The 24,375-nt window shown below is 39.0% G+C and overlaps 1 protein-coding gene across 1 annotated transcript in view; it reads right to left on the bottom strand.

The window, feature by feature from the left end:
* Positions 1-24,375, bottom strand: part of CUBN (cubilin) — a 161,696-nt gene that overhangs the window by 36,770 nt on the left and 100,551 nt on the right. Inside the window, exons 34-48 of the mRNA XM_088150530.1 lie at positions 20,985-21,190; positions 19,085-19,266; positions 18,592-18,784; positions 17,643-17,840; positions 16,964-17,110; positions 15,937-16,127; positions 14,599-14,782; positions 12,939-13,113; positions 11,448-11,626; positions 10,060-10,269; positions 8,476-8,616; positions 7,797-7,978; positions 7,528-7,699; positions 5,784-5,990; positions 4,790-4,939 (exon numbers count right to left, since the gene is read on the bottom strand). Of these exons, the coding sequence (XP_088006656.1) occupies positions 4,790-4,939; positions 5,784-5,990; positions 7,528-7,699; positions 7,797-7,978; positions 8,476-8,616; positions 10,060-10,269; positions 11,448-11,626; positions 12,939-13,113; positions 14,599-14,782; positions 15,937-16,127; positions 16,964-17,110; positions 17,643-17,840; positions 18,592-18,784; positions 19,085-19,266; positions 20,985-21,190 (2,717 nt within the window). The remainder of the gene's footprint in view (positions 1-4,789; positions 4,940-5,783; positions 5,991-7,527; positions 7,700-7,796; positions 7,979-8,475; positions 8,617-10,059; positions 10,270-11,447; positions 11,627-12,938; positions 13,114-14,598; positions 14,783-15,936; positions 16,128-16,963; positions 17,111-17,642; positions 17,841-18,591; positions 18,785-19,084; positions 19,267-20,984; positions 21,191-24,375) is intronic.

Below are 24,375 nucleotides of genomic sequence, written 5' to 3'. Positions count from 1 at the left end.
GCTTCAGAATATGTGGCAGCATGAATGCATTTTCTGCATGAGCCTAAAAAAGGCATCATTATTCTAAGGAGGTGGGTCATTAAAGCAGCTGTGTCTTTGATGCAACTCTTTAAAGAAGCCATGCCTTATTTTCAGGCTTACATGGAAGCTTAAAAAAAGACATAGTTGCTTTATAGAGGTCTATATTTTGTGTCCCTGTCTGTTCCAGAGTACATTTCCTAATCATATTGAACACATACATAGGCGTCTTTATCTGCTCATAAAAATATAATAAATTAGTTCTTTGTCGTGCTCTCTGAGCATAATGTTCCACATACAGAACAGAGTATTATAGCAGAGAATTTCCTTTCCCATCTTACTTCAAATGGAAGAATATCTGAAAGAAGTTGCTGAAGACAGCCACAATGTATAGTCAAATTTACGAAGAAGCAGGTATTCATTTAGGCATCCAAGTCCTTAAAAATGTTATATATTTTCAACAAATTATTACAAAATTATATGCAGGGAATAAAGTTTCCATATTAGTTAATGATGGAATATTTATTTATTTATTTATTTATTCGGCTTGTATGCCGCCTATCTCCCCCACGGGTGACTCTGGGCGGCTCACAATAAAAAAGAAAAAATACAATTCTTTCCAAGATGGCTAAAAACTATAAATAATTAAAAAACATATTACAAATACCCTAAAAAAACCTCCTCTAATTTTGGCCCTATAAAAACCTGTAAGATGCTGGGGGGGGCAACCCATCATCCCACCAGCCATCTCCACAGGTGCGGGCCCCCCTCTGGCCCCCAGGCCTTCTGGCAAAGCCAGGATTTAATACCTTTCCTGAAGGCCATGAGGGAGGGAGCACACTGGACCTCAGGAGGCAGGATGTTCCAAAGGGCGGGCGCTGCAGCAGAAAAGGCTCTCTGCCTAGACCCCACCAATCGAAATTCCCTGACCGGTGGGGTCTGCAACCTGCCCCTTCTGCTGGACTGAGTGGGATGGGCTGAAGTGACCAGGGCGAGGCGGTTCCTCAGATAACCGGGTCCCGTGCCATGAAGGGCTTTAAAGGTGATGACCAACACCTTGAATTGGACCTGGAAACAAACCAGTAACCAATGCAGCTTGCGCAACAGCAGTGTTATATGTGCCCTCCTAGGGGCATTAAGAAGTGTCCGCGCCGCCGCATTCTGCACCAGCTGTAGCTTCCGGATACTCTTCAAGGGTAGCCCCATGTAGAGCGCATTACAGTAGTCCAACCCAGAGGTGACCAGGGCATGAGTGACAGTGCGGAGGGCCCCCTGATCCAGGAAGGGGCGTAACAGCCGCACGACACGAAGTCGTGCAAAGGCCCTCCTGGCCACAACTGCCACCTGCTCTTTGAGCAGGAGTCGTGAGTCCAGGAGAACCCCCAAATTATGCACCGGGTCTGTCTGGGGTAGTGCAACCCTGTCAAGAACCAAAGATGACAAAGTCCTAGATCTTGAGGCTCCCCGTATCCACAGCCACTCCGTCTTTCCAGGGTTCAGCTGAAGCCTGTTGTCCCCCATCCAGGCCCCCACAGCCTCCAGGCACCGCGAAAGGGCAGTCACAGCATCACTTAAGGCACCTGGGATGGAGATGTATAGTTGGGTATCATCAGCATACTGATGATACCTCACTCCATGGCGCCGGATGATCTCACCCAGCGGCTTCATGTAGATATTAAATAGGAGCGGTGAAAACACTGACCCCTGTGGCACCCCACACAGTAGGGGCCGGGGGCTGGACCTCTCGCTCCCTATCAACACTGATTGGGTTCGGCCTTGGAGAAAGGAGCTGAACCAGCACAACATTGTGCCACCCAACCCCAACTCCTGCAGCCGACCCAAAAGGATACCATGGTCGATGGTATCAAAAGCCACCGAGAGGTCAAGAAGAGCAAGGATGGATGCACTCCCCCCATCCCGCTCTCGCCAGAGATCATCTAAAAGTGTGACCAATGCTGTTTCTGTCCCATAACCAGGCCTGAATCCTGACTGATAGGGGTCCAGATAATCTGTTTCCTCCAGGATCCTCTGAAGCTGCCCCGCGACCACCTTTTCTACCACCTTCCTTAAAAAGGGGAGGTGGAAGACTGGATGAAAATTGTCCAGGAGGGTGGAGTCTAGCGATGGTTTCTTGAGGAGAGGGCGGACCAAAGCCTCTTTGAAAGGCTTCGGGAACACCCCCTCCTGCAAGGATGAATTAACCACCGCCAGGACCCACCCTAAGGTCACCTCCTTGGTAGATCTAACTAACCAGGAGGGACACAGATCTAAATCACAGATGGTCACACTGACAGCCCCTAGGACCCTGTCCACTTCCTCAGGGACAACAGGATCAAACCGTTCCCAGATAACTGGGCAAGAACGCTCCCTGGGCAACTCTTCTGGACCTACTCCACGCTTGGCTTCCAACTGAGAGCAGATCTGAGCAATTTTATCCATCAGGTGTTCAGCAAATTCCTCTGCACGACCCTGCAAGTAGTCCTCCGCCCCCCCTTTTCCCAGGAGGGCCCGGGTGACCCTAAACAGGGCTGCAGGGCGACACTCTGAGGATGCAATAAGAGCTGAGAAATATTGACGTTTCGCTGCCCTTACCGCCACTAGGTAGGCCTTAATAGCCGCTCTAACCTGTGTTCGGTCTGATTCGTCCCGAGTTTTCCGCCAGCGGCGCTCTAGCCGTCTCTTAGCCCTTTTCAGCTCCCTCAACTCCTCCGTGAACCACGGGGAGCGCCAGGAGTGATGGGCCAAGAGAGGACGCACAGGTGTGATCCTGTCCAAGGCCCCAGCCGCCTCCTTATTCCAGGCTGCGGCCAGAGCCTCCGCTGGGCCGTGCAGCAAGGCCTCAGGAACAACCCCCAGCTCCCTTTGGAACCCATGCGGGTCCATCAATCACCGGGGGCGGACCGTTCGAATAGAATAATAGAACAATTTAACGTAAGCTGAGGAACAAGACAGGGTTGCCCTTTATCTCCAATTTTATTTATACTACTGATAGAATTATTGGTGAATGTGATAAGGAAAGATAAAGATACATAAGGAATAGGACAAGGAGAAAAAGTAAAGATTAGTTTGTTTGCAGATGATACAATGTTAACTATGGTAGAACCACTAAAAGCTCTTGGTAACATTCAGAAGCATTTGGAAGATTTTGAAGAGGTAACAGGTTTGAAAATAAATTGGAACAAGTCTGAGATGATGTTAATTAATAATAGTAGAGGGGAAATAGAAGAAATTAAAAAGAATCATAAGATTAAAGTTACAGAGAATTTTAAATATTTGGGAATAAATATAGCTAAAAATTTACAGGATTTAAAAACATTGAATTTGAACATTGAAGGGGTATTAAGATTGAAAGATTGGTTAAGTAAAGTTTCTTATAGAGATTATATAAAGGAAATATTTGAACAAAGTAAAATATCTTGGTATAATGTACTGCAATTGGAGGCATGGACTAAGAACTGGGTAAAACAATATGGGAAATGCAGACAATTAACAAAATTTGAGGAATTAATAATACAGATGAAACAGAATGATACAGACAAAATAACAAAAGGGTTAATAGGTAAAATATATAAAATACTGATAGAATGTAATCAAGCACAACAAGGAATGAACTTTAGTTGGAGGAGTGATTTAGGTATCAGTATTACAGAAGAAGAATGGTCAAAGATTTGGATGCAGAGAATTATGAAAAATATGTCTGTTAGAATTAAGAGAACTGTTATAAGACAGTTTGGAAATGGTATATGACTCCAGTAACTTTAAGCTATTATAACAGAAATAATTTAAAACATTATTGGAGGTGTAAAAAAGAAATTGGGACTTATTTGCATTTAGGGTGGGAATGTGAAAAGGTAAAAAAAATATGGGAAAAGGTATTTGCTGAGATTAATGAAATATTATCTATTACTTTGCAAATAAGTCTAAAAATTGCATTACTGTTAAATTTTGGAAATATGAAACTAGAATGGCAAAAGAAAGAGATGATAATAATTTTTGTTACTGCCTTAAGATTTTTTTTTTTTTAATCTGCGCTCAGTCGTTACCGACTCTGCAGTGACTGCTTGGACGAGTCCTTTGCAGTTTTCAAGGCAAGGTGTTTTGGAATTGGTTTGCCAGTGCCTCCTTCCTAGAGCAGAGCCCAGCTGGCGAGCGCAGGAGGCGGGGTTTCCATTGCTTCGCGCCCTTTTTGGGCGTGCACAGTTTTTCACGCTTACCAGCAACTGCTCCCGACTCCTTTTTGCAAGGCGCCGCCAGCATTTTTCCTCCCACCGGACTGAGAGTACCCATTTATCTACTCACGTGAGTTTTAGAACTGTTGGGTTTATGGGAACTGGGGAGGAAACAGGAGCTCACCCTGCTAATGCGAAGGCTGGACTCGAACCGCTGAAGCGTCGACCATTTCTGGCCAGCAACTTTCAGCGTCATTAAGCCGCTGCGCCACCGCGTCCCCACCTTAAGATTAATAATAGTTAAAAAATGGAAAATGGATTTTGAATATGAGCTTGAAGATTGGTTTAAAGAAGTATGGAATATTGCTATTAATGATAAATTGACATGTGAACTAAAATATAAAAAGGGTCTGGTGAAAAGGAATCATTTTGATGCTACATGGGGTGAATTTCTGGAATATGTTTTTGTTAAAGGGAAGGGAGTAAAACCAGATCAATATATATCATCCTTTGGAGAGGAGGGCTTATTCAAAATTATTAATAATAAAAATCTATGAGTAAAGAGATAATAAAATGTATCATAAATGCCACATTTCTCTTACCAAAAGATGAGTAGTGCATAATGAATCCTTTGTCTGTATTTTCACTATTACTCAAAAACTGTACCCAGATCTGAGAAGCTGCTATTAACAGTGGCTCTAGACGTGTCCTGTGTCCACATAGTCTGTACAAAAGGTCTCCATTACTGTCTCCTATATAAAACATGATGCTATGAAATATTGGAAGCCAGTTAAAATTATCCCTGCAAATAAACATTTAAGAATGTATGTGGATTGTCTTTCCTTTGAGAAGCACTTTACCATATCAAGGTGGACCATTACAAAGGCAAAGCTCCTTACTGAAGTGGTTCTAGACTCCACACAGGGGTAATATTTAACTTGTTATTAACTACAATTCCATATTCAGCTTGATCAGCTGCAGTTATTCCTCCTATCTTTTTTCACCCCCCACAAAAGAAGACTGGATATAACAAAAAAGTAGAAGTGCTTTCAAACTCCAGCAACTGTGATTTGTTTAAACTCTACTTGATTCTAACAAAGCAGGTTCAAAAGTTGCTTCAGTACATAGTTTGTTCACTACATAGAATCAACAAATTAAAGTTTCTCTAGTTTAGGTATGTTGGAAATTGGTTTGTTTTTAAGTAGAAGTAGATGCTTCCAACATCTTTTTTTTTTTTTTAGGTTGAAACAAGAGAAGAGAAGGAAAACACACTCATCGCAATTCCTTTACACGTTACAAACAGGTCCCTAAGCCTTAAAGTAAAAATACTGCTGTTCATGAATATCCATCATGAACCCTGATTTTGCAACCTTTCCTTCCTTCCTTCCTTCCTTCCTTCCTTCCTTCCTTCCTTCCTTCCTTCCTTCCTTCCATCCATCCTTCCTTCCTCCATCCATCCATCCATCCATCCATCCATCCATCCATCCATCCATCCATCCATCCATCACAGCAGAGTCAAACTTAACTTTACATAAAGAAAGTGTCATGAGTGACTAGTTATACAAAAGGTACTGGTTCCAAACTGTCATAACCCACCTTGTCGAATTTCTATGTAATCATTCTGGCAATTAATATGTTGTTCCAAATGGAAGTCTTCTAAAGAAAGATAAATAGTTGTGATGGATGGCTGTGGATTTTGGATGATCCATTCACAGTTCAGGTTATCAATATAATTGCTAGTGCCATCATAACCAGGAGAAGTGAGGTTACCATTCTCTGAACTAAGCAACAGTCCACCGCACACTAAAGAAACAAAATTTGGAGAATAAAGGAATTGTTGTCAGACATATGCAATTACAATATGAATTCAAGGAAACACCAAAAAGTACTATCGTGTATACAACACTTTTCTTTGTTAGTAGTAGACACTAGTCTACTATTGCAAGTTAAGCCAGCAATTTTGATACCAACAATACCGTAAATCTCCATAAACCCCCAGTTAAATTGTTGGAAAAACAATGTGACAAAATACTTTCCACTTATTTCTAAAATGGCCAGATTATTTGATGGTGCCATTGCCCAATCTAAGAAGAAAATGTATTTTAATTCTGACAGGATTTTCCCTTATTTTTAAGATTGAAGAAAATGACTTGAAGCATTTATTTATGTAATTAATGAATGAATGGTGAAAGAAAGACTCCAGTTTCTCTTCAGATTATTTAATTTTTTCACTCAGCTTGAAGCATGTTACATTAGAATCTCTATAACTAGGTTAGTTTCAGACATACATGCCTGGAGAAGATCATGTGGTGTCCATGGGATGTCAAAACCCCCGCAAGATAATAGCTACAATCACACAAGGCTCCATCCCTTTTTATGTGCATTAGACATGCAACACACAAAAAAGGGGCAGAGTTTTAGTTGTATGGCCATGGCACCATCTTGACTTGTTTTTACTTCTCCTGCAGAGGGACCTGATTTCACCTCTTCTCTCTTCCCCAGGTTGTTGGTTCTTTCCACCAGCAAATTACCTCCCACTGAAACCAATGAGAAGAAATTGGTCAGCAGTCTATATCCATGGCTGATATAAATGATGCATCTGCAATGTATTGTAGGGGTGCTGTTCGGATTTTGGATTAATAGAAGTGCAGCTTCTCTGGTCATAACCCTTGGCCCTTCAACAACACCCTTTGGGCTTTTCTGATGGCATATCCAATGTTGGAAAGAACAATTCTCTAGAGTTTTAAGATGGTGGCAGGAGGGACATTTCCAACATCAGTCCTGATTAAGAGTTCTCCTTTAGAAGGTTCTAAAAAATGGCCACAGTCGGTAGAACATCTTTTCAGACATTAATCTCATTTATATGTGTATTTGCTTTAATAATGTCTAAACTGTGTCTTCTTCCAGGCTTCTCTCTCAAGGCAATACTCATAACATTTTCCAAGAATGTAATAATAATACAAGAAATAATAATAAAAAGTACTATATTAATATTAATACTTAATTTAATTATACTAAATTTGAGAAATGTGTATTTATTAATAGTATTTATATAGATTAACCAAATTCTAAAAGCCATCAATAAACCAACAACTCCTCTCATACTACACCTGCATCCCATTGTTCCTCAAGCTCTGCAAAAGAAATATGTTTTCAGAGACCCCAGCAAAATTATCAGGGAGGTTACCATTTAAGTTCATTCTTTGTGTCAGTCCAATCTAAACAAAAAATGACAAACTGTGCTTGAGCATACACATAGGATACACATCTCTAAAATAAAACCCAAATAATACCATATGCAGCCATTTATAAAATTTATATCACACATTTTTATTGTTACCTGCATCTTCATCAGAAGTGTATGTAATTCTGAAGCTGGCCTCTGAGTCATCTTGGCTTGTTACCATAACTACCGTTATCTTGTTGCCAGAGGATTTAACTTGAGTGCCGGATGTCACCATACCACACAGTTTGGATAACCTTGGAGTATTTTCACCAAAACCATTATGAACCTTCAATCAATCAATCAATCAATCAATCAATCAAGTACAGCAATGATTCCTCTAGAAAATAAATTTTCACATTTTAAATTCTAAATGATGCACTTACTGCCAAATAATTCAAACTACAATTCTGGCTGGATCCAAAATTCATGTCGTTGATGGTAAGGGTGATCCGATGTCCAAATGGCACTATGATTCTCCATTCACATTTTAATTTGTGCAGGAAAGGATTTGGGTAGTTGGGAGAGGAAAATGTCCCCACCGTGCCACTAAGTTCACCTCCACACTCTGGAATGATGTTAAAAAAGAGTCAGCCTCACTTGTCAGTTTTTTGGCTTTGGGTTTTTTTTACAGAACAAAGCAAGATACAATGATGCTCAGGAAAGATGATAAGGAACACTGAAATGAAGTGCTTGCCTTGTTTCTATGCTTTCCTTCATTCAAAAAATATATTGGAAAAGTCAATTCACCATATATTGCTATATCTTATACTACATTATATCTTACTCCTTTATTTTATGTATGGCAACAACTAAAAGATAAAGATAATATATTTATAAATATAAATATAATATATTTAATAAATATAATATTTATTATTATAAATATAAAGCAGTTGCTAGAATATAAAGTCACTGTTATGAAACAATAATTAAAAAAACCAAATGGCAAAACAACTTCAGAACTTCCCAAACTATACTGTATCCCTTTCCTGCAGCAAATGAAGCTTGGTGTACAAAATCAGTTTGACATGCAGAGAAACAAATGAAAAGATTGTCTTTTACCTTCAGCACTAGCAGCAAAACGCAACCTGAAGCCTGGGGCGTTGATGGATTCATCAGTGACAAACTTGATGTAGGCCAAGTTGCTAGCAGTGTCCACAGGATCAGGTATAGTAGCACCACAGTATCTACCTAATAAGTCCCCTTAAAAAATGTAGAAGAGAAAGCAGAATAAGGCAATCTGACATTTGGTATAAATGTAGACAGGCTCAAAGAAGCGACAACAATTGAGCTCATGGTCAAATTAGTCCTGGCTTATAAGGGAGAGGAAAAAAACTACACTGTTTTGAGTTTCTTTCTCTGGTGTATTTGTGTGTGTTTTCCATAATGAAACAGGAGCTTGGGAATAAATGATTATTCAGTTTCTTTTGGACTTAGACGCACTGTTATTTCAATCAGGGTTTAGCTACTCGTGTGAACGTCAGATCTCTTTTACTGGGCTGCCTTAGAGTTCCTGGGATTACGCTGCTGAAATTCAGCAGCAAATCACAGAACACTGGTAGGTTTAGGATAGGTTTAGAGTGCCTAAAGTAGCAGAAGGAGAAGGCCATGTAGTAGTAGTTGTCCTCTCATGGATATGCTTAACACCAACAACAGTATCTGCTATTTCTATGGCAAGGTGTAGTCTATTACACCTTATGGTCTATAGTTTTTCATGGGAGGTGAAGTTGGCCTCTTTCTTGTTATCACTTAAGAGGAGGCTTAAAACATTTTGTTGTTGTAGTTCAGTCGTTAAGTCGTGTCGGACTCTTCGCGACCCCATGAACCATATCGCGCCAGGCCTTCCTGTCCTTCACTGCCTCCCTGAGTTTGCTCAGTTTCATGCTCATTGCTTCAGTGATGCCATCTAACCATCTCATCCTCTGCCCTCCTCTTCTCCTTTTGCCTTCAATCTTTCCCAGCATCAGGGACTTTTCCAAAGAGCCCTCTCTTCGCATTAGGTGACCAAAGTATCTGAGCTTGAGCTTCATTATCAATCCTTCCAATGAGCAATCAGGGTTGATTTCCTTTAAGATTGACTGGTTGGACCTCCTAGCAGTCCAGGGGACTCTTAAGAGTCTTCTCCAGCACCACAGTTCAAACATTTATTTCTCCTCAGAACTTTGAAAGTTTCCAAAGAATATCTTAGAGTTTTAAGGCAGGGTAACCCACAATCATGTGTGATATTTGATGGCATTATTCAAGTAGAACTTGGGAATAGTTTCTGAGGGGTGGGGGGTGGAGGTGAAGGCTACAGGAATAAGCACCAGCAAGAGGCACAAAGAAAGTCAGGTGATCCCTTCTTTGAATTCCAGTTACTCCAGCGAGAGACAGTGGGCTGTATCTAATTGCAACTTTTTGCCATTAAAAAGGCATTTCACAGTGGAAGAGATTCCCTTATCCTGCTCTACCTCCTATATCTACTCAGGTAGGTTTGAGTACTCTTCACAACAGATCTGAAGTGTGCACAGAGAGAAAAAGAGATATAGAAGTATTTCTATGGCATAAGCAGAAATCCCTGAATGTAATGTTGGCTGTAGTTCAGAATACACCTTTTCATTACCCAACAGGGCATGAGAGAAAGAGGGACAGTACTGATGCATGTACCTGTAGCTCCATTTTCTTGAATTATCAAGTAGTCATTTGCGCACTCTAGTGAGTTCTGAATATCTAGTGCTTCAAAGGTAATGGTAAGATAATGATTCTCAGGTCCATGGAGAAACCATTCACATAACAAATTATCTGGATAGTAAAGTTCAGGGAATCCAACACTTTCAATGAGTCCATTTTGTCCTGTCAGTGTGCCACCACATGCCGCTGAAGGAAACATAAAGATGTCCATTAGTCAACCATAGGACTTCTCCTATATTTCTTTCCCATGAAAAAGGGGAAAGATCATGAGTTCTAGTCCTGCCTTGAGGGACTCAAAGCCAGGGGGGTGACTTTGGGCCAGTCAGAGTCAGCTCTAGGAAGAAGGCAGTAACGAACCACTTCTGAAAGTCTTGCCAAGAAAACTGTAGGGACTAGCTTGGGCAGTCACCAGGTGTCAGGACTGACTTGAAGGCTCATTATCATCATCATCATCATCATCATCATCATCATCATCATCATCATCTACCAGTGACTCTTCAGATGTGAGTGTGTTGGGTTTTAGACCTTTTGATCTACAGTAGTGCTTTTCAGAGCACTTAAATGGCCTTGCCTCTTTTACTCTCTCAAGTGCTTTTGTGCTACACAAGCATCTTCACTGCTTCTCCCTGGGATAGCAAAGGTAACTAGCTGGGACATGGGGGAGTGATTATGATCGAGCAATGGAAACTCCCTTTCTAATCTCCTCCAAAGAAGAAGAGGCATTATGGTATCGTGGTTTCAAAAAGGAGACAGAAAACCCAGGAGCTGGGAATCAAGACATGGGCATAATTATATGTTAAGAGCATGAGAGAGTTTCAGAGTTTGTTTGGAAAAGCTGTGGCCACATAAGCATTTCACAGTTATCAGGAAAATGAAGACCTTTCTCACCAATTCACGGAGAGGTGATTAGTGAAAAACTGAAGAGGTCTCCACCTTAAAAAACTCAGAGATAAATTGGGTTTTAAAGTGAAAGTAATCCAGTTGCTGAGATTTCTGCAACTGTATTTTATTCTTAAAGGAATCTTGCTTTTGACTGAAATCAGCTGCTGAAAGCTTGATAGTGGGTATTCCTGCAAATGGGAAATCTTCTGCTATGCACTTCAGAGGAAATGAAATAGCAGCCACATCTTAAGTATTGTTTTAAAAAGTTCCATAACTAAAAAAATTCTGAAATACCGAGCTTAGATATATTGGAATGATGATATGGAAGTCACTTTTATTAGTTAGTGTCTTTCAAAGGATTGGCAGAACCTGACCAAGCTGATTTAAAGTAAAGTTTAAAATCCAGTTCATGGATTTATCTGTATACCCTTAGATTTTATGATTAGTAAAAAGGTTAGGCAAGGAATAAATGTATGTAGTACCTCTTGAATACTTAGCATTGAATCCAGACCGTCTCTCCAGACTGTTTGATTGAAATCTCATATATAGGGAAGAACCAGAAGATCTCTGAATGCCTGGCACAGAAGTCCCACATAGTTTGCTGATGAGCTGAGCTGTGGAATCAGCCCCATCTCGTAATTCAAGATAACTTAATGTACAGCTAAAAAAGGACAACATTATACATTTTTGTGGACAATATATCAGACAAATATTTGGCTCAGTTTTGGGAGGCACAAAATCCAGAGACATCAAGGTCTGCAATCAATAATTCTTGGGTCATCTGAGGACTAAATCAATTATAGAATAAGAAATATTTAACTAGGTTACAATACCATACTGAGCAAGTTTGGCTGATCTTTCTACCTGACTGGAATCATGAATAAATGTTTTGGGGCATCAGGCTAGAAAATTATTAATTTCCGATGGTGAGTTCTGATTCACCATTCAGTAAATTCAACCATGCAAGTTTGAAGCTTTTAATTAAAATTTGCTGTAAAAAGGGAAATGCCATTCTTTTAGACCCATGTAACTATGAAAAGAGCTACATGAATAGAATGATTTTTATTCGGATATATTCAGTAGGAAAGGTTTTATGGTATGTTAATTTTTATGGATCCTCAACATATGTTGGGAAAGTGAGATAGGAAGAGAAGGGAAGTCATTGTTAGTATTTTTTCCTTAATGAAATACACTAGACAAGCAAAACTGAAAAGAGACAGCTTTCCCCCTCCTTGGGGCTTTGTTCTTTGGAAATAAATAAATAAATACTCTTAAATTGAGATTTAAATGCTGCTTAAAAATTAAAAGCACCTAACATGTTCTTGGTTGAGTTGAAAAAGCTAAGCAAATACTTGGATGGGAGACCATCAGGAAATTTCAGGGAAGGGAAGGGAAGCTGAAGGGAAAAAAATAACTGAAAAGATGGCAAGCCACTTTCATGTGTTGCCAAGAAAACTACAGGGAAGGGTCTAAGAAATCAACAGGAGTTGAACACAACTCAAAATAGACTTTGCTAAAAATTTAAAAGGAAAGAAGAGACAGGTTGTCTACTTGTCACTGTGTTTGTTAAATCAGCGGCAATATGCCTGTAATACAACTGACACCCTCACCTTGATTCACATAGCCCTGAAAAAAAATGCAAGTAGTCCATGACAAGCTAAAGCAAAAATATACTGTAATCTTAGCTGTTAGATCTTTCCTCAGATCTGCTTCTAGATTTTTATTATTTTTAGAACAATGGACAGGTGATTGAACCCTGGCTGGCTATCACCCTAGTTACTTCTACATCCACCCTAGTGCCACTGTAGTCCACTAGATCAATTAAGATTTTTTCAGTAGTGTTCTAACCCTGATTGAGGAATAATAATGTGGCAGAAATAAAAATAGCAAGGAATATTTTCATAAAACCTTATTACAATAATTGCCAGCTTTAGAAAATGCAAATAAAGCTAATCTAATAATTGTGTAAATACTTAGGTGAAGGCTGAATATCAAATTGATCTTCAAACTGCAGGTCTACAGCCACCCCATATGGTGCAGTTATGGTCCAGACGCAATCAGCAAAGGGTGGATAATTTCCAGGGTAGTTGGGTGAAGAGATAAATCCAAATGGATTGTCTTGAGTGATGTAAACATTTCCTCCACACGCTAGCAAGTAAGGAAACACAAAGGACCTATTAAACAGGATTCAACTTTCTCTGTGATGCCCTAGAATTTGCCAAACATAGGCCTCCAGCACAGTTCACTATGAGCATGCAATCTGAGGCTGCCTTGAACACAGCAACATCTGGAGCGTTATAGCACAGCAACATCTGGAGAGGCACAGATTTTAATCTGCACACAATTAGAACTGCACAATTAGGAGTGGGAAGCTCTGCCTACCATTTCTGCCTACTCCAGGGTCTCCCTATAACCTGACCTGCCAACTGGAAGAGAAAGGTCAAGCAGGAGCCTGCAGAATGTGAATAGCCCCCCTGCCTTGAGATGAAGGAGTTGTGACAGGGGCCATGGAAAGGGGTAGGGACAATGCAGCCCTCTCTGTGCGCCTAATTAAATCCTCAGGCCAAAAGTAGACCATGTGTAAAACTCAGTTTGCATTCTTTTCATAACGTAGGCAAGACAGCTTATTATTTTCCCTCCTTTTTAATGCATTTGTTTCTGTCACATGTGGCTTCCCTACAGAAATCTGGGACACCAGATGACACCTTAGGGAAGGCTGAGTTTGATACGTGAGACAGGATCTGTGTGCCCTATCCATCAAAAGGAGCTTTTTCAAACAGATAAAGGATTCTATTTTCTATATCATTGGCTCTGTTCTGGTTACTACTTATAGACATTATTAAAACACCCAAAGAGAAAAGATTTCATAAATGGTCATTAGTCACATGTATCACATTTGAAAAGTGCAGATAAGGTAAAAGGATGCATTTTGACCCACTAGATGATTTTTTTTTAAGATAATTTTTTTAAAAATCTCAAGATGGAAGTTGAATTCCAACATTTTAGCTTTACTGCATTGATTGTTGGTCACATGATAACCAATCAGGGCTTAAAAGAAAGTATTTCACATATCCACAGGATGCAGTTTGGCTGCTAGTTCAGACAACTTTAGAAAGATTCCTGCAGCATAAATTCACAAAATTCGATTAGCCCTTATACTGAAATGGAAATTTCATGTTCAGAGGTAATATACTACATAATAACAATAGCTGGGGAGTGACAGTAAGAGAATATGTTCATTCCTTGCCTTCTCAGAGGCATTTAATTGGTTGTGGCATGAAGAAGCTTCACAATCTGTCTCAGTCTTCCTCAGCCTTGAATCACTTGATGATTAGGTGGCCTTTCAAATCCATTCAAATTAAATCAAAGCAAAGCAGTAACTCATTGCCTTCCAATTAGGATGAAATGTCACCTTCCAGAATTACTAATTCATATGCTGACTGCTAATTCTAAAAGCTGTGGTCCCAGAACTTCTCGAAGGTACCAGGTTGGGAAAGGCTGATCCAGAAAGCTGATTGATTGTTTTTGTCAAGTCATGGTCCTGAGTCATTGTTTGAGAATCACTGGTTTAAAATTTCACTGATTGGTGCCACCAATGCAGAGCCTTCATTTGCATTCAGTTCTAATACTCACCGAGGCCCTTTGCCTCGTAAATCAGTTTGAAACCCTGGCCTCCATTACTGCTCTCAGAACTGAAGTGGACAAAGAGCTGGTTATCCGTGGTGAACATTATAGGGAAAGAATTGCTACCGCAAAAGCGCCCATTCCTGCTCCCTGGTCCTAATGGTGGAGCAGAGAAATCTGGTCCATTTCTAAGCTGAAAAGTAAATGGTGAACAGAGTCAAGAAGAGGAATTTGTTAAGATATGATCCAAGAGCAATAATTTAGAAAACATACAGTGAAACCTCATTTTAACAGACTAATTCAGGGAGAGAAAGTGTCTATTATTTCCAAAGGTCTGTTGAATTCAATGAGTATATAATTACAGTGATGCAAATAATGTTCTTTGAGTGACAACATGACTATACAAATTATGCAACTTTACACAAATGGCATAATTTGCCTCATCTGCATAATGATGTCATCGTGTAAATTGATGCAAATGATGAACCAAATTTTACCTGGTATATATTACTTTTATAAATAGCAGGTTCTCATTTTAGCTTCACAACAAATCTGCAAATACTATTTTCTCTCATTTGATAAATCAGAAATGGAAACTGACATAAATTATTAGGGCTCTGGAGAACTTCAAGGGGGTGCTTCACTTTAACAAAGCTTCATTCAAAGCAGTTTTGGAGCACCTTCTCAAAGTGGATCAGTGCTGATCTGCAGATTTTCATGCTAAATAGTTTTTTTGAGGAAGGCGCTTTCTTTTATTATGAGCCTTATACAATGGAAGGAATGAAGCTGGAGTGGCAGGAACCAGCAGATCCAAGGCTAAAGAGAACTATTATATCAATATAGATCAGTGCCTTCAAGGCCATCAAGAACAGCCAAGTATCCACTGATTCAGAAAAATGGGAGGAAAAAGCTTTAATTTAAAATCCTCAGTAAAGACTTATATATAGGTCTTCACTTCTATTGACTGCTTTTCTAATCTGCTGTGCATAAAGACAGTGTTTCTCAACCTTGGCAACTTTAAGATGTGTGGACTTCAACTCCCAGAATTCCCTTGCCAGCATGGAAACAACATGGCTGGCTGGGGAATTCTGGGGGTTGAAGTCCACACATCTTAAAGTTGCAAGGTTGAGAAACTGATATAGAGCCCTCATTTTTGTCTGCAATAAAGAGCCAAAGCTTGCCTACTAAAATGTTCCCTATGCTAAGTCTTGAATAAGGGGTTAAATGTTTGGAAAGCTGAGATTCACAACCTTGACTGGTGTGAAGCCTGATACACAGGGGCAAAATATTAACTGCAACTGTTGTTGTTGTTGTTGTTGTTGTTGAACACAACAAAATTTGTCATACCTCAACATAATCTCCATGGTTGCAGAAAGCATCATCATTCAGTACATGGAATGGTTGTTCAAAATGGATGCTAATGATGAAGCCATCCGGGACCAGAACATGCCAAGAACAATTGAGATTTGGAGGATAGCTTTGGGGATAGTTGGGTGAAGTGATCACACCTTTGTCTGCATACAAAATGCCTCCACAACCTGAATAAAAGGAATGAAAGCCTATTAAGCAAGAAACAACTGAATTCCATTTAACTTATAACCTAATTCCATAAAATTGATGTTGCTCTCAATTAAGAGTATCAAATCTTTACAGAAGTATCCGCAATAAACCAGGATTATTTTTGAACCAACGCTGACCAGATATTTTTAGGTTCATGTAGTCGTTTTATGTAGAGAATTAGACATTTACTCTTGCATAATTTTTAAAAAATATGTTGAGAATCCACTTTTTCCGGAAGGGCTGTGTGCAACATTTTGGTCATTGTGGCCTGCACTTAATGTTTTAGGAAGGAATGATGGCCATAGTAGGTACAATTGCATTATTGCAAGGATTGGGATTTCTATTTTTGAGGGGGATTTGAGGAACTGGGAATTTGTTACTGTAAACCTTCAGTACAAATCTGAGAACAGCCCAGTGCTGGCAACAATATTTGTACTCTTTGAACCACTGTGACTAGCCATTTTGCATTTTGAATGGCCAAACTCTGACTTGAGCTTCTGGATTTCAGACCAAAGTACTGCCTTCACCTTGACAATTTTGCTTGGCTTGACTTACTGGATTTCTCCTGTTTGGCTGATTCACTGACTATGAGCCAATGATCTGTGAAAATTCAGGGCCACCACCACATTTCTTACTGCGCTCATCTGTGCTTAGAACAGATTCACAGAAGAAATACGTTGAGAGAATTCTTGCTGCTCAAGACTATATCCCCTGATTAAATGAGACCACAATTGTTTCCTTTCTGTTCTTTCTTCCTCTCATATCTCTTTAAATTTACAGAGGAAGTACAAGTGTAATTTAGAAAGGTACTTACTTTTGTGGAAAGAAGCATTAAATCCAGCACCAGTAGTACTTGAATCTGAAGTGAACTGAATAAACATGGCATCCCCAGTTGACCTTATTGGGCCAGGAACTTCACGTCCACATACAGTGGATAGAACTGGTGCAAGACCATTGTCCCCTATGAAAAGAAAGGGGACAGAATGAACTGACGTGCTCTTTAAGTTTCCGTACCAGTTATTTGTCAAAGGAACCATGTTTGATTTGGAGAAGTAACATTGTGCTCGGAAATTCTAACTTCTTTCACCATTTTTTGTTTTTGGCAGCCAAATCATGTTACTTATTCCAAGCCATACTGATCATTCCATTATGGTGACAGTGTTCAGAAGAGAACTGCAAATTCTAGAACATACCATGCATTTGGATTCTAGGGACTGATAGAAACGAAATATCATTCTGCATTCAATTTTCAGAGTAAGAGTTGTCTGAGGGGTCATTTATACGTTCCACTGGGAGCAACATAGCCCAAGAACTGGTAGATGGTTGAACTCCATTTTAATGATATTCTAGCATTGGGCAGCCCAGCCCAGCCAAGCCAGAGGTAGATATGCAGGAGCAGGCAAAGATGCATTTTTATATTATCATTATTGAGATTTCATAATCCAGATCTCCCATTGCAATCCTCACTTTATAGAGGTGCAAGTGTGCCTTACCATCTCTGAAGACAAGTTTATCATAATTGCATGAGCCATGAGACTCTATGTCCAAAGCCAGGATGTTGAACTCCACTGTTGAGCCTTGTGCTCTGATAAGCCATGTGCAATCTGCAAAATTTCTGTACTTTGAGGGCCAGCCTGGTGAGAACAGGAATAAAGGTACTTCACTGGCTGTTAGGAGACCTCCACAGGCACCTGTCACCAAATCAGGAGATAGAAAAAAAGAGAGAGATTTATTGTTCCAGTTTAATAGATGCACCATTTGTTTCTCTTCTTCCTATGTATATTAATTTATCCTGGGTTCCCCAAGCAGCACCTTTGGGGGACCCCCTGTTTTAGCAGATGTCTCCCAGTTTCTTTGCCTCATCTGTGTTACTATTCTGATAAATCAGAGCTTCATAATTAGTTATGTCTCCATGGCAGCCATCTATGAATGGGAAAATTTTCTCAACAAGCCGTTTTGCAAAAGTGGCCAGAAAATGTTTTTAAAATTCCAAACTGGCCCACTAGCCCCCAAAGTATATACTAGAAGTCATGCAACTTTCACATAAAGGAGAAGTGCGTGGAGGTACATGGGGAAAAAAAGCACGTTGCTCCCTACCTGCCTGAAAATGGGGCTACTACTTCCCATGTCTTCCTTTTCCATGCAGAGAGAAACTGGGACCAATTGTCCCCTGCTTTCTGTGCACAAAGGTAGGGGTGGGAGAAGCAGTTATTCCCCATTTTGTACTACAGAGAAAAGAAGCATTCAGTGCATGGGGAGGCCACAGATGAGGATCATGTTTCGTCCTGCACAAGTGCTCTTCTCCACGTAGAAAGAAGTAGGGAGCCATCTTTTCCAACACTACCAACAAAAGATACTCTAAAAGTTATACAGAGAATGCAGCACATTTCTCTCTGTCCTCCCAAAACAGGTTAACTATAGAGATGGGGATGGGAGACAAACCTATAGGCAAGTTGTTTTCAACATTCGTTGGCGTTTCCATTGCATACCAATCCAAAAGAAAACCCTTTCCATTTACAGAATAATCAGAGATGAACTGGACAGTGACAGAGTTTCCAGAGGAGGTGAAAGAAGACAGTGCTATCCCACAATATGTTGCAATGAGATGAGAATGTGTATTTGGTCCATCATAAATCTGCAGAAGAAATAGATGATCAGGATTTGGAATTATTTTTAAAATGCCCATGGTTTATGTCTAAACTGTACTAGCAAAGAAAAGTGAATAATTGGCCTTAATTGGCTACTGAAAGCATCTGAAAATTACATATTTTACAAGTAATTATTTATGCTTAAAATGTCTTTTGCAGCTTTAAGGCAGTATCTGATAGTCTATCCATATTGGGATGTTGAAACTACTGATAAAGCAAAACTTGCTTTGTTACTTATCTGCACTATACTGTCACTAAAAAAGGAGAGGCACACGATGGACTCTTACCTTCAACTTATCTTTATAGCAATTACTCAAATCCTCAATATCCATTTGTGAGATATCACCATGGATAACTTGCCTTTCATTCACAGTTATCATCCACTGATAGTTGGAGAAGTGAGGGTACTTTCTAGGCCACAGTGGAGAAGCAATTTGTCCATTTGTTCCGACAATATTATTTCCAAATACTAAAAAGGAGATAGCAAAATGGATCCATATTTTAATGTATACATTGTATCCATCTGTATATTGTACAGATTTTTAATATAGCATTTATTTATAAACTACTCAATAAACTTGTTAGCAGTAACTGTGACACAATCCTGATTTACTGAGGAGGCCCCCTTCTGTGTGCCTTGGATGGCAGCAGAGAAGAAAGGAAGTCCTCAGCCAGGATGCTGAATGGGTCACTTGGGCAGCAAAGTGATTAATTGAAGGCTTCTTATGGGTTTGCTCCAGGGCACTTAAATAGGGACGTGTTCCTTCTTCATTTCTAGGTTGGACACTAAGCATGTCAGCCCACCCAGTACAAGGGACTGTGACTTTTAGGCAGCTCAGTCTGCTGTCCTGATGTTGACTGCTGATGTGCAACTTCAAGGCTCATGGTGATCTTCCATCTTCATCTTAAACCAGGATAGGGGAATTGAGACACGATATTAACAGAAGGTTCTTTTAAAGGGGGTACTGACTAATATCTCTTCAAAAGCAGGAGGATCCTCTATAAAGTGGAATGTTACTTATTTGCACTATACTTATTGGTCTCTCGATTATTCTCAGCAACTATGAAAACCTCCTCCACTGGGGGAGATGGGCAGCATACAAATTAATTAATTAATTAATTAAATATGCTGTATCAGATATTTCTCTCCTTAGCACCAGCTAACTCAAATGAGTAGACAGTATATTTCCCTGTACATTATACAATAAATTTCCCTGGGTTGATATTTTGGCCCTGAAAATGGTACAAAAATCAAAGCAGAAGTCAAAAACATAGAAAATGCATCATGAAATGGAGACATGATGGAGTGAAAGTGTTAAGAGCAGCCTCCTCCAATTCAATGGCCATTAATTATGTTGGACTACAGTTCCCAGAATTTCCAGTTAGCATCGCTATTGCCCATGCTGGGTGAGAATTCTGGGAGTTCTACTTCAACACATCTAGGAGCCACATTGTTGTGAGAAGGCTAGGTAAGAGAAAAGTTTTCACACTTGAAATACTGCAACTCCTTGGAAGTTGTATATAGTATATGTTAATATTTGCAGCTTTGACCTCTTGCACCAAGACAGCTGAAGAGCCAAGTGCAATATTTTAACCACAAAAAATCAAATAGAATTTAGGTCACTGCATAAGATTCTTTTATGTTAACAATAATATTCACAGATTACATACTTATAACAAAAATCAGTGAATATCTATAGTTCATCTGAGACTAATCTTAAAATACATGGCTGAGATTTTGAATCTGATACACTTGTGCAAGATTAAGTACAGCTTTCTTCTTAGTTTTATTGAAGCTTTCAAATTCCCTCAGTCTTCAGTGGTAAATTTATTATATCCATACTATGTGTGGTTTTTTTTTTAATTTTAAAAAAACCCTCAGAATTATGTAGTGATAATTAGTGTCCTTTATCCACTGTTCTTCAAACACGTTGGTCTAGATAGTCTTTTATCCTCAGTTAATTGTTGGTCTAGTGTAATGGGATTTGTAGTCCAATGTATCTGGAGTAAAATGTGTTGAGGATGGATATATTGCAATACTATAATATTAAAATTAAAGGAGAAACATAGACCTGCTCACTGATTTTTCAAAGAAGAAACCTAGATAGTCATAGCATATATCTTTCTTTTTCCATCTTCCAAAGGATTCGTAATATTGAATTCTTCTGGAGTCAAATATTTACTTACAGTGAGCAAATGTGGCCTGGAATCCCCTTCTACTGATAGAGCCATCTGAGACAAACTTCATCCAGAGAATGTGTCCAGTAATTGAGGTATAATTCACTGGCAAAGAGTTCCCACAGTAGCGTCCCACCAGAGAACCACTGAAGTTGCCTTCCCTAATTTCTATGTAGTCTTTGGTACAGCCTTCACTTTCTTCCACCTGAAAGTCCCTGAAAGGGGTTTAATTAATATAATTAAATTAAATGTACAAAGTTTAGTAAAACAATAATAGCCATTTAATAGAATTTCAAATCATTGTTCTGTTAAAATATATCCAGTCAAGTTTTTTTTTCATTGTTACAGATAAGGAAAGTATTTCTGTGTGTTTTTGGTTGCTATGTCCTTCCATATCTCCTGTTTTCTAGAATGGGAGGGCCTTACAAGGATCCATTCTTGCTCTATCCAAATGAAAACCAAAGGTCTTGGTCACACTTATTCTGGTAGCATCACTGCACCCTTGACTGTTCCCCTGTATTTCCCCTGTTGAAAGCTTAAATATGTTTTTTAAATGGAAAGAGTAATTTCTGGCTAAAAAAGATTGCCCATCCCTGCCGGTATGATTTACTTATTCCAGAGATAACTCAGGTGTAGTCTGTTGTAGCACAGCATTGGAGCCCTGCTAAATGGTGCCTGTGGACATGCAAAGCAAAATAATAAATTCAGTGTTCTCCTATAACGGCTTACAAAATGCTACCTTTTAAAAAGCATTTGGTGCTTATTCTATGAGTTAAGATTACATACATGCACCTGCCACCTAAAAATATTGCCACCCCTATTCATTCCATGTTACAGCCCATCAAACCTTCAGATCAAATCTTTGCCCAGCCCCATTAATTTTACATCTCTTAAATGCCTTAGAATTCAAAGAAGCATGCCCATATTTTAGAAAAGTTTTTAAATAAACAAGCATTGCTATCTACAATATTTCAGCAATTGTTTTAGCTTCAGGTTCTCCAATATACAATAATGGAAAGACAAAAACAAAGTTAGCTGACTGCATTGCTGCATTTGCTTTAATCTCTTTCGTTCAAATTTAAATCTGTTATTACAGATATAATGACTCAGACGTTCCATCTTTGTGTAGAATTAAGCCGGACAATTATCTACCTTCCCAAAGGAATAAAATTGTTTTGTTTTATGTTATGGCTTTGTACTAAACCTTCTGGCTATCTGCTGGATGCTTCTTGGTCTTCCATTTCCTTCTAAAAGAAAACACAATAGCTAACATTTAGAGCTAAAGGAAAATATTTAGTTGCCTAAGGAATGGAGCTGACTGTGTGGGAAGTAAGAATTGCATTTGCAATCCTAAAAGAAATGAAACCTGAGTCACCACGCAGGTCATTCCTCTGTCCTTGATCTTCCCCTTGGTTTGAATCGTATATTTTTCTTCTGACTGCAATTCTGAGGACAGTGTCTGGATTTTTTAAACTGAGAAGTTGGAATGCCAAGCTCATCTGGATGTCATACTAAAAGCATGCCTTGAAAGATGTTTACTGCATTACCAGAATTAATTATTTGGTAGAGGGAGGAACTCTATTATTTTACATTTTGGTGATTGAACTATCATTGAAGCTGGTTAGACTAATGCAAAACTTCAGTGTTTCCCAGTTCAAACTCAGTTTTTATTTCTATTATTATAGATGGAGCAATACTTTCAATTTTAGGAAAAGATACTCTTTAGTTGGGGTGTTTCTGTTTTTGAACTGCCTGTGACCAGAAATGTTCTTTGCCATTTTTTTAAAGCTTTGATGTATTGGTTGTTGCTTTTTTTTTTTTAGTTTTTCCAAGTGGGTGTGCAGACATTCCCCTTAAAATGCATGACTCAAAACCCGGGCCACATGTGTTCCAATTTAATTGCAAATGAAAGGGACTGGGCTTCAATTTCATCTCATGCCATCTCAGACAGAAGCCATCTTTCTGAAACGTCTTCTGTACATGTTCAGAATGTTCTTTCTTGAAAATTGTTGAATAGGTCCTGATGTGAGGAAGGAAAAACCCACCAGTTGTTATTCTGTTGCTATGTTTGTTCTTAAATGTACTGGCCTAGCTTAGTCAATTATACAAGAGCCAGTTTGGTCTAATGGTTAAGGCACTGGACTAGGAGTGGGGAGACTTGCCTCAGTCACAGAAGCCAAATGGGTGACTTTGGCCCAGCCCTAGGAAGAAGGCAAGGACAAACCACTTGTGAAAATGTTATGTAGAAAATAGTATAGACTTGTCCATGTAATCACCAGGAGTCAAGACTGACTTGTGGGAAAGAAAAAAAACCCCTCAATCTATATACAGTATATCACAGTTTAATATAACATAGGCGGTACTAAGCAAAAGTCAGAGTTTCTGTAACAAAATAATATTGTATTTTTCAGTATGGTAGCCAGTCATAAATAAAACAAAATCAGAAGGCTTTTTCTAGAATCAGTGTATACAGTATCTGTATTCTCAGATTTGCTTCCATCTTGAATTGTTGTATATAGCTATATGACTGCATTTCATACTAAGTTACAGCTATCCCTTAAAACATCCAAGAAGCAATATTGCCAAGCCAGTAATGAATTAGTTAGGTACCATCAAGTCAGGTCCAGCTCCTGATGAGTATATGGATAAATGCTTGCCATCTCAGCCTGTTTTTAACAGTACCTTATAAGTCTTCCAAAGAAATTCCAGTAATCTCTTTGAACCTGTCCATCCACCTCTTCTATGGTCTTGCTTCTCTTTTAGTTCCCTCAAGCTTGTCAAACATATATTTATATATATATTTTTTCTAATCTATCATCCACTCGGATCACATGCCCAAAGTGGGCAAGTTTCGGTTTGCTGATCATTGCCTCAAATGAATGATCAGTCTTTATTTAATCCAGCACTCTTATTAACTATCTCTGAATCTATTATTCTTTGGCATGATATTACTTAATAAATTTTAGAATGTAGGAATATATTTCCTCTTTTGCCTAAAAGCAACATACACAAACCTTTTTGCAATTTTGTGATATAAACAGGGAAAAACTGTACCTGTTCCATTTTACATTGTCCATTTTTTCATAATACCATTTTATATTACTAAATGCACTGAATCTTTCTCCCAAAAGTTTTTACATCCTATACTGTTTGCTTTACTGTCAAATTGCATAGATTAATAGCCATACATTTGGGTTACTTTTTATACTGCTGATTTTTTTTAAAAAAATGATACTGACTTGACTGCTCACTAGGGCAGAAAGGGAGGGTATAAATCCAATAAATAAACAAAAGTATTTTTTTAACATTTTAAATTTTGTGTGGCTTGCTTTTGTTAATTATGTGCTAGTTTAAGGTTACTTTTAACAGAAAGCAGGCCAACATTTGATATTGAATAAAT

Source organism: Python bivittatus, unplaced genomic scaffold (assembly GCF_059951505.1).
Source record: "Python bivittatus isolate LINGU-HERP-01145 unplaced genomic scaffold, Pbiv_v1 ctg000610_np1212, whole genome shotgun sequence".
NCBI lineage: Eukaryota > Metazoa > Chordata > Lepidosauria > Squamata > Pythonidae > Python > Python bivittatus.
This window is presented reverse-complemented; position numbering and strand designations above follow the sequence as displayed.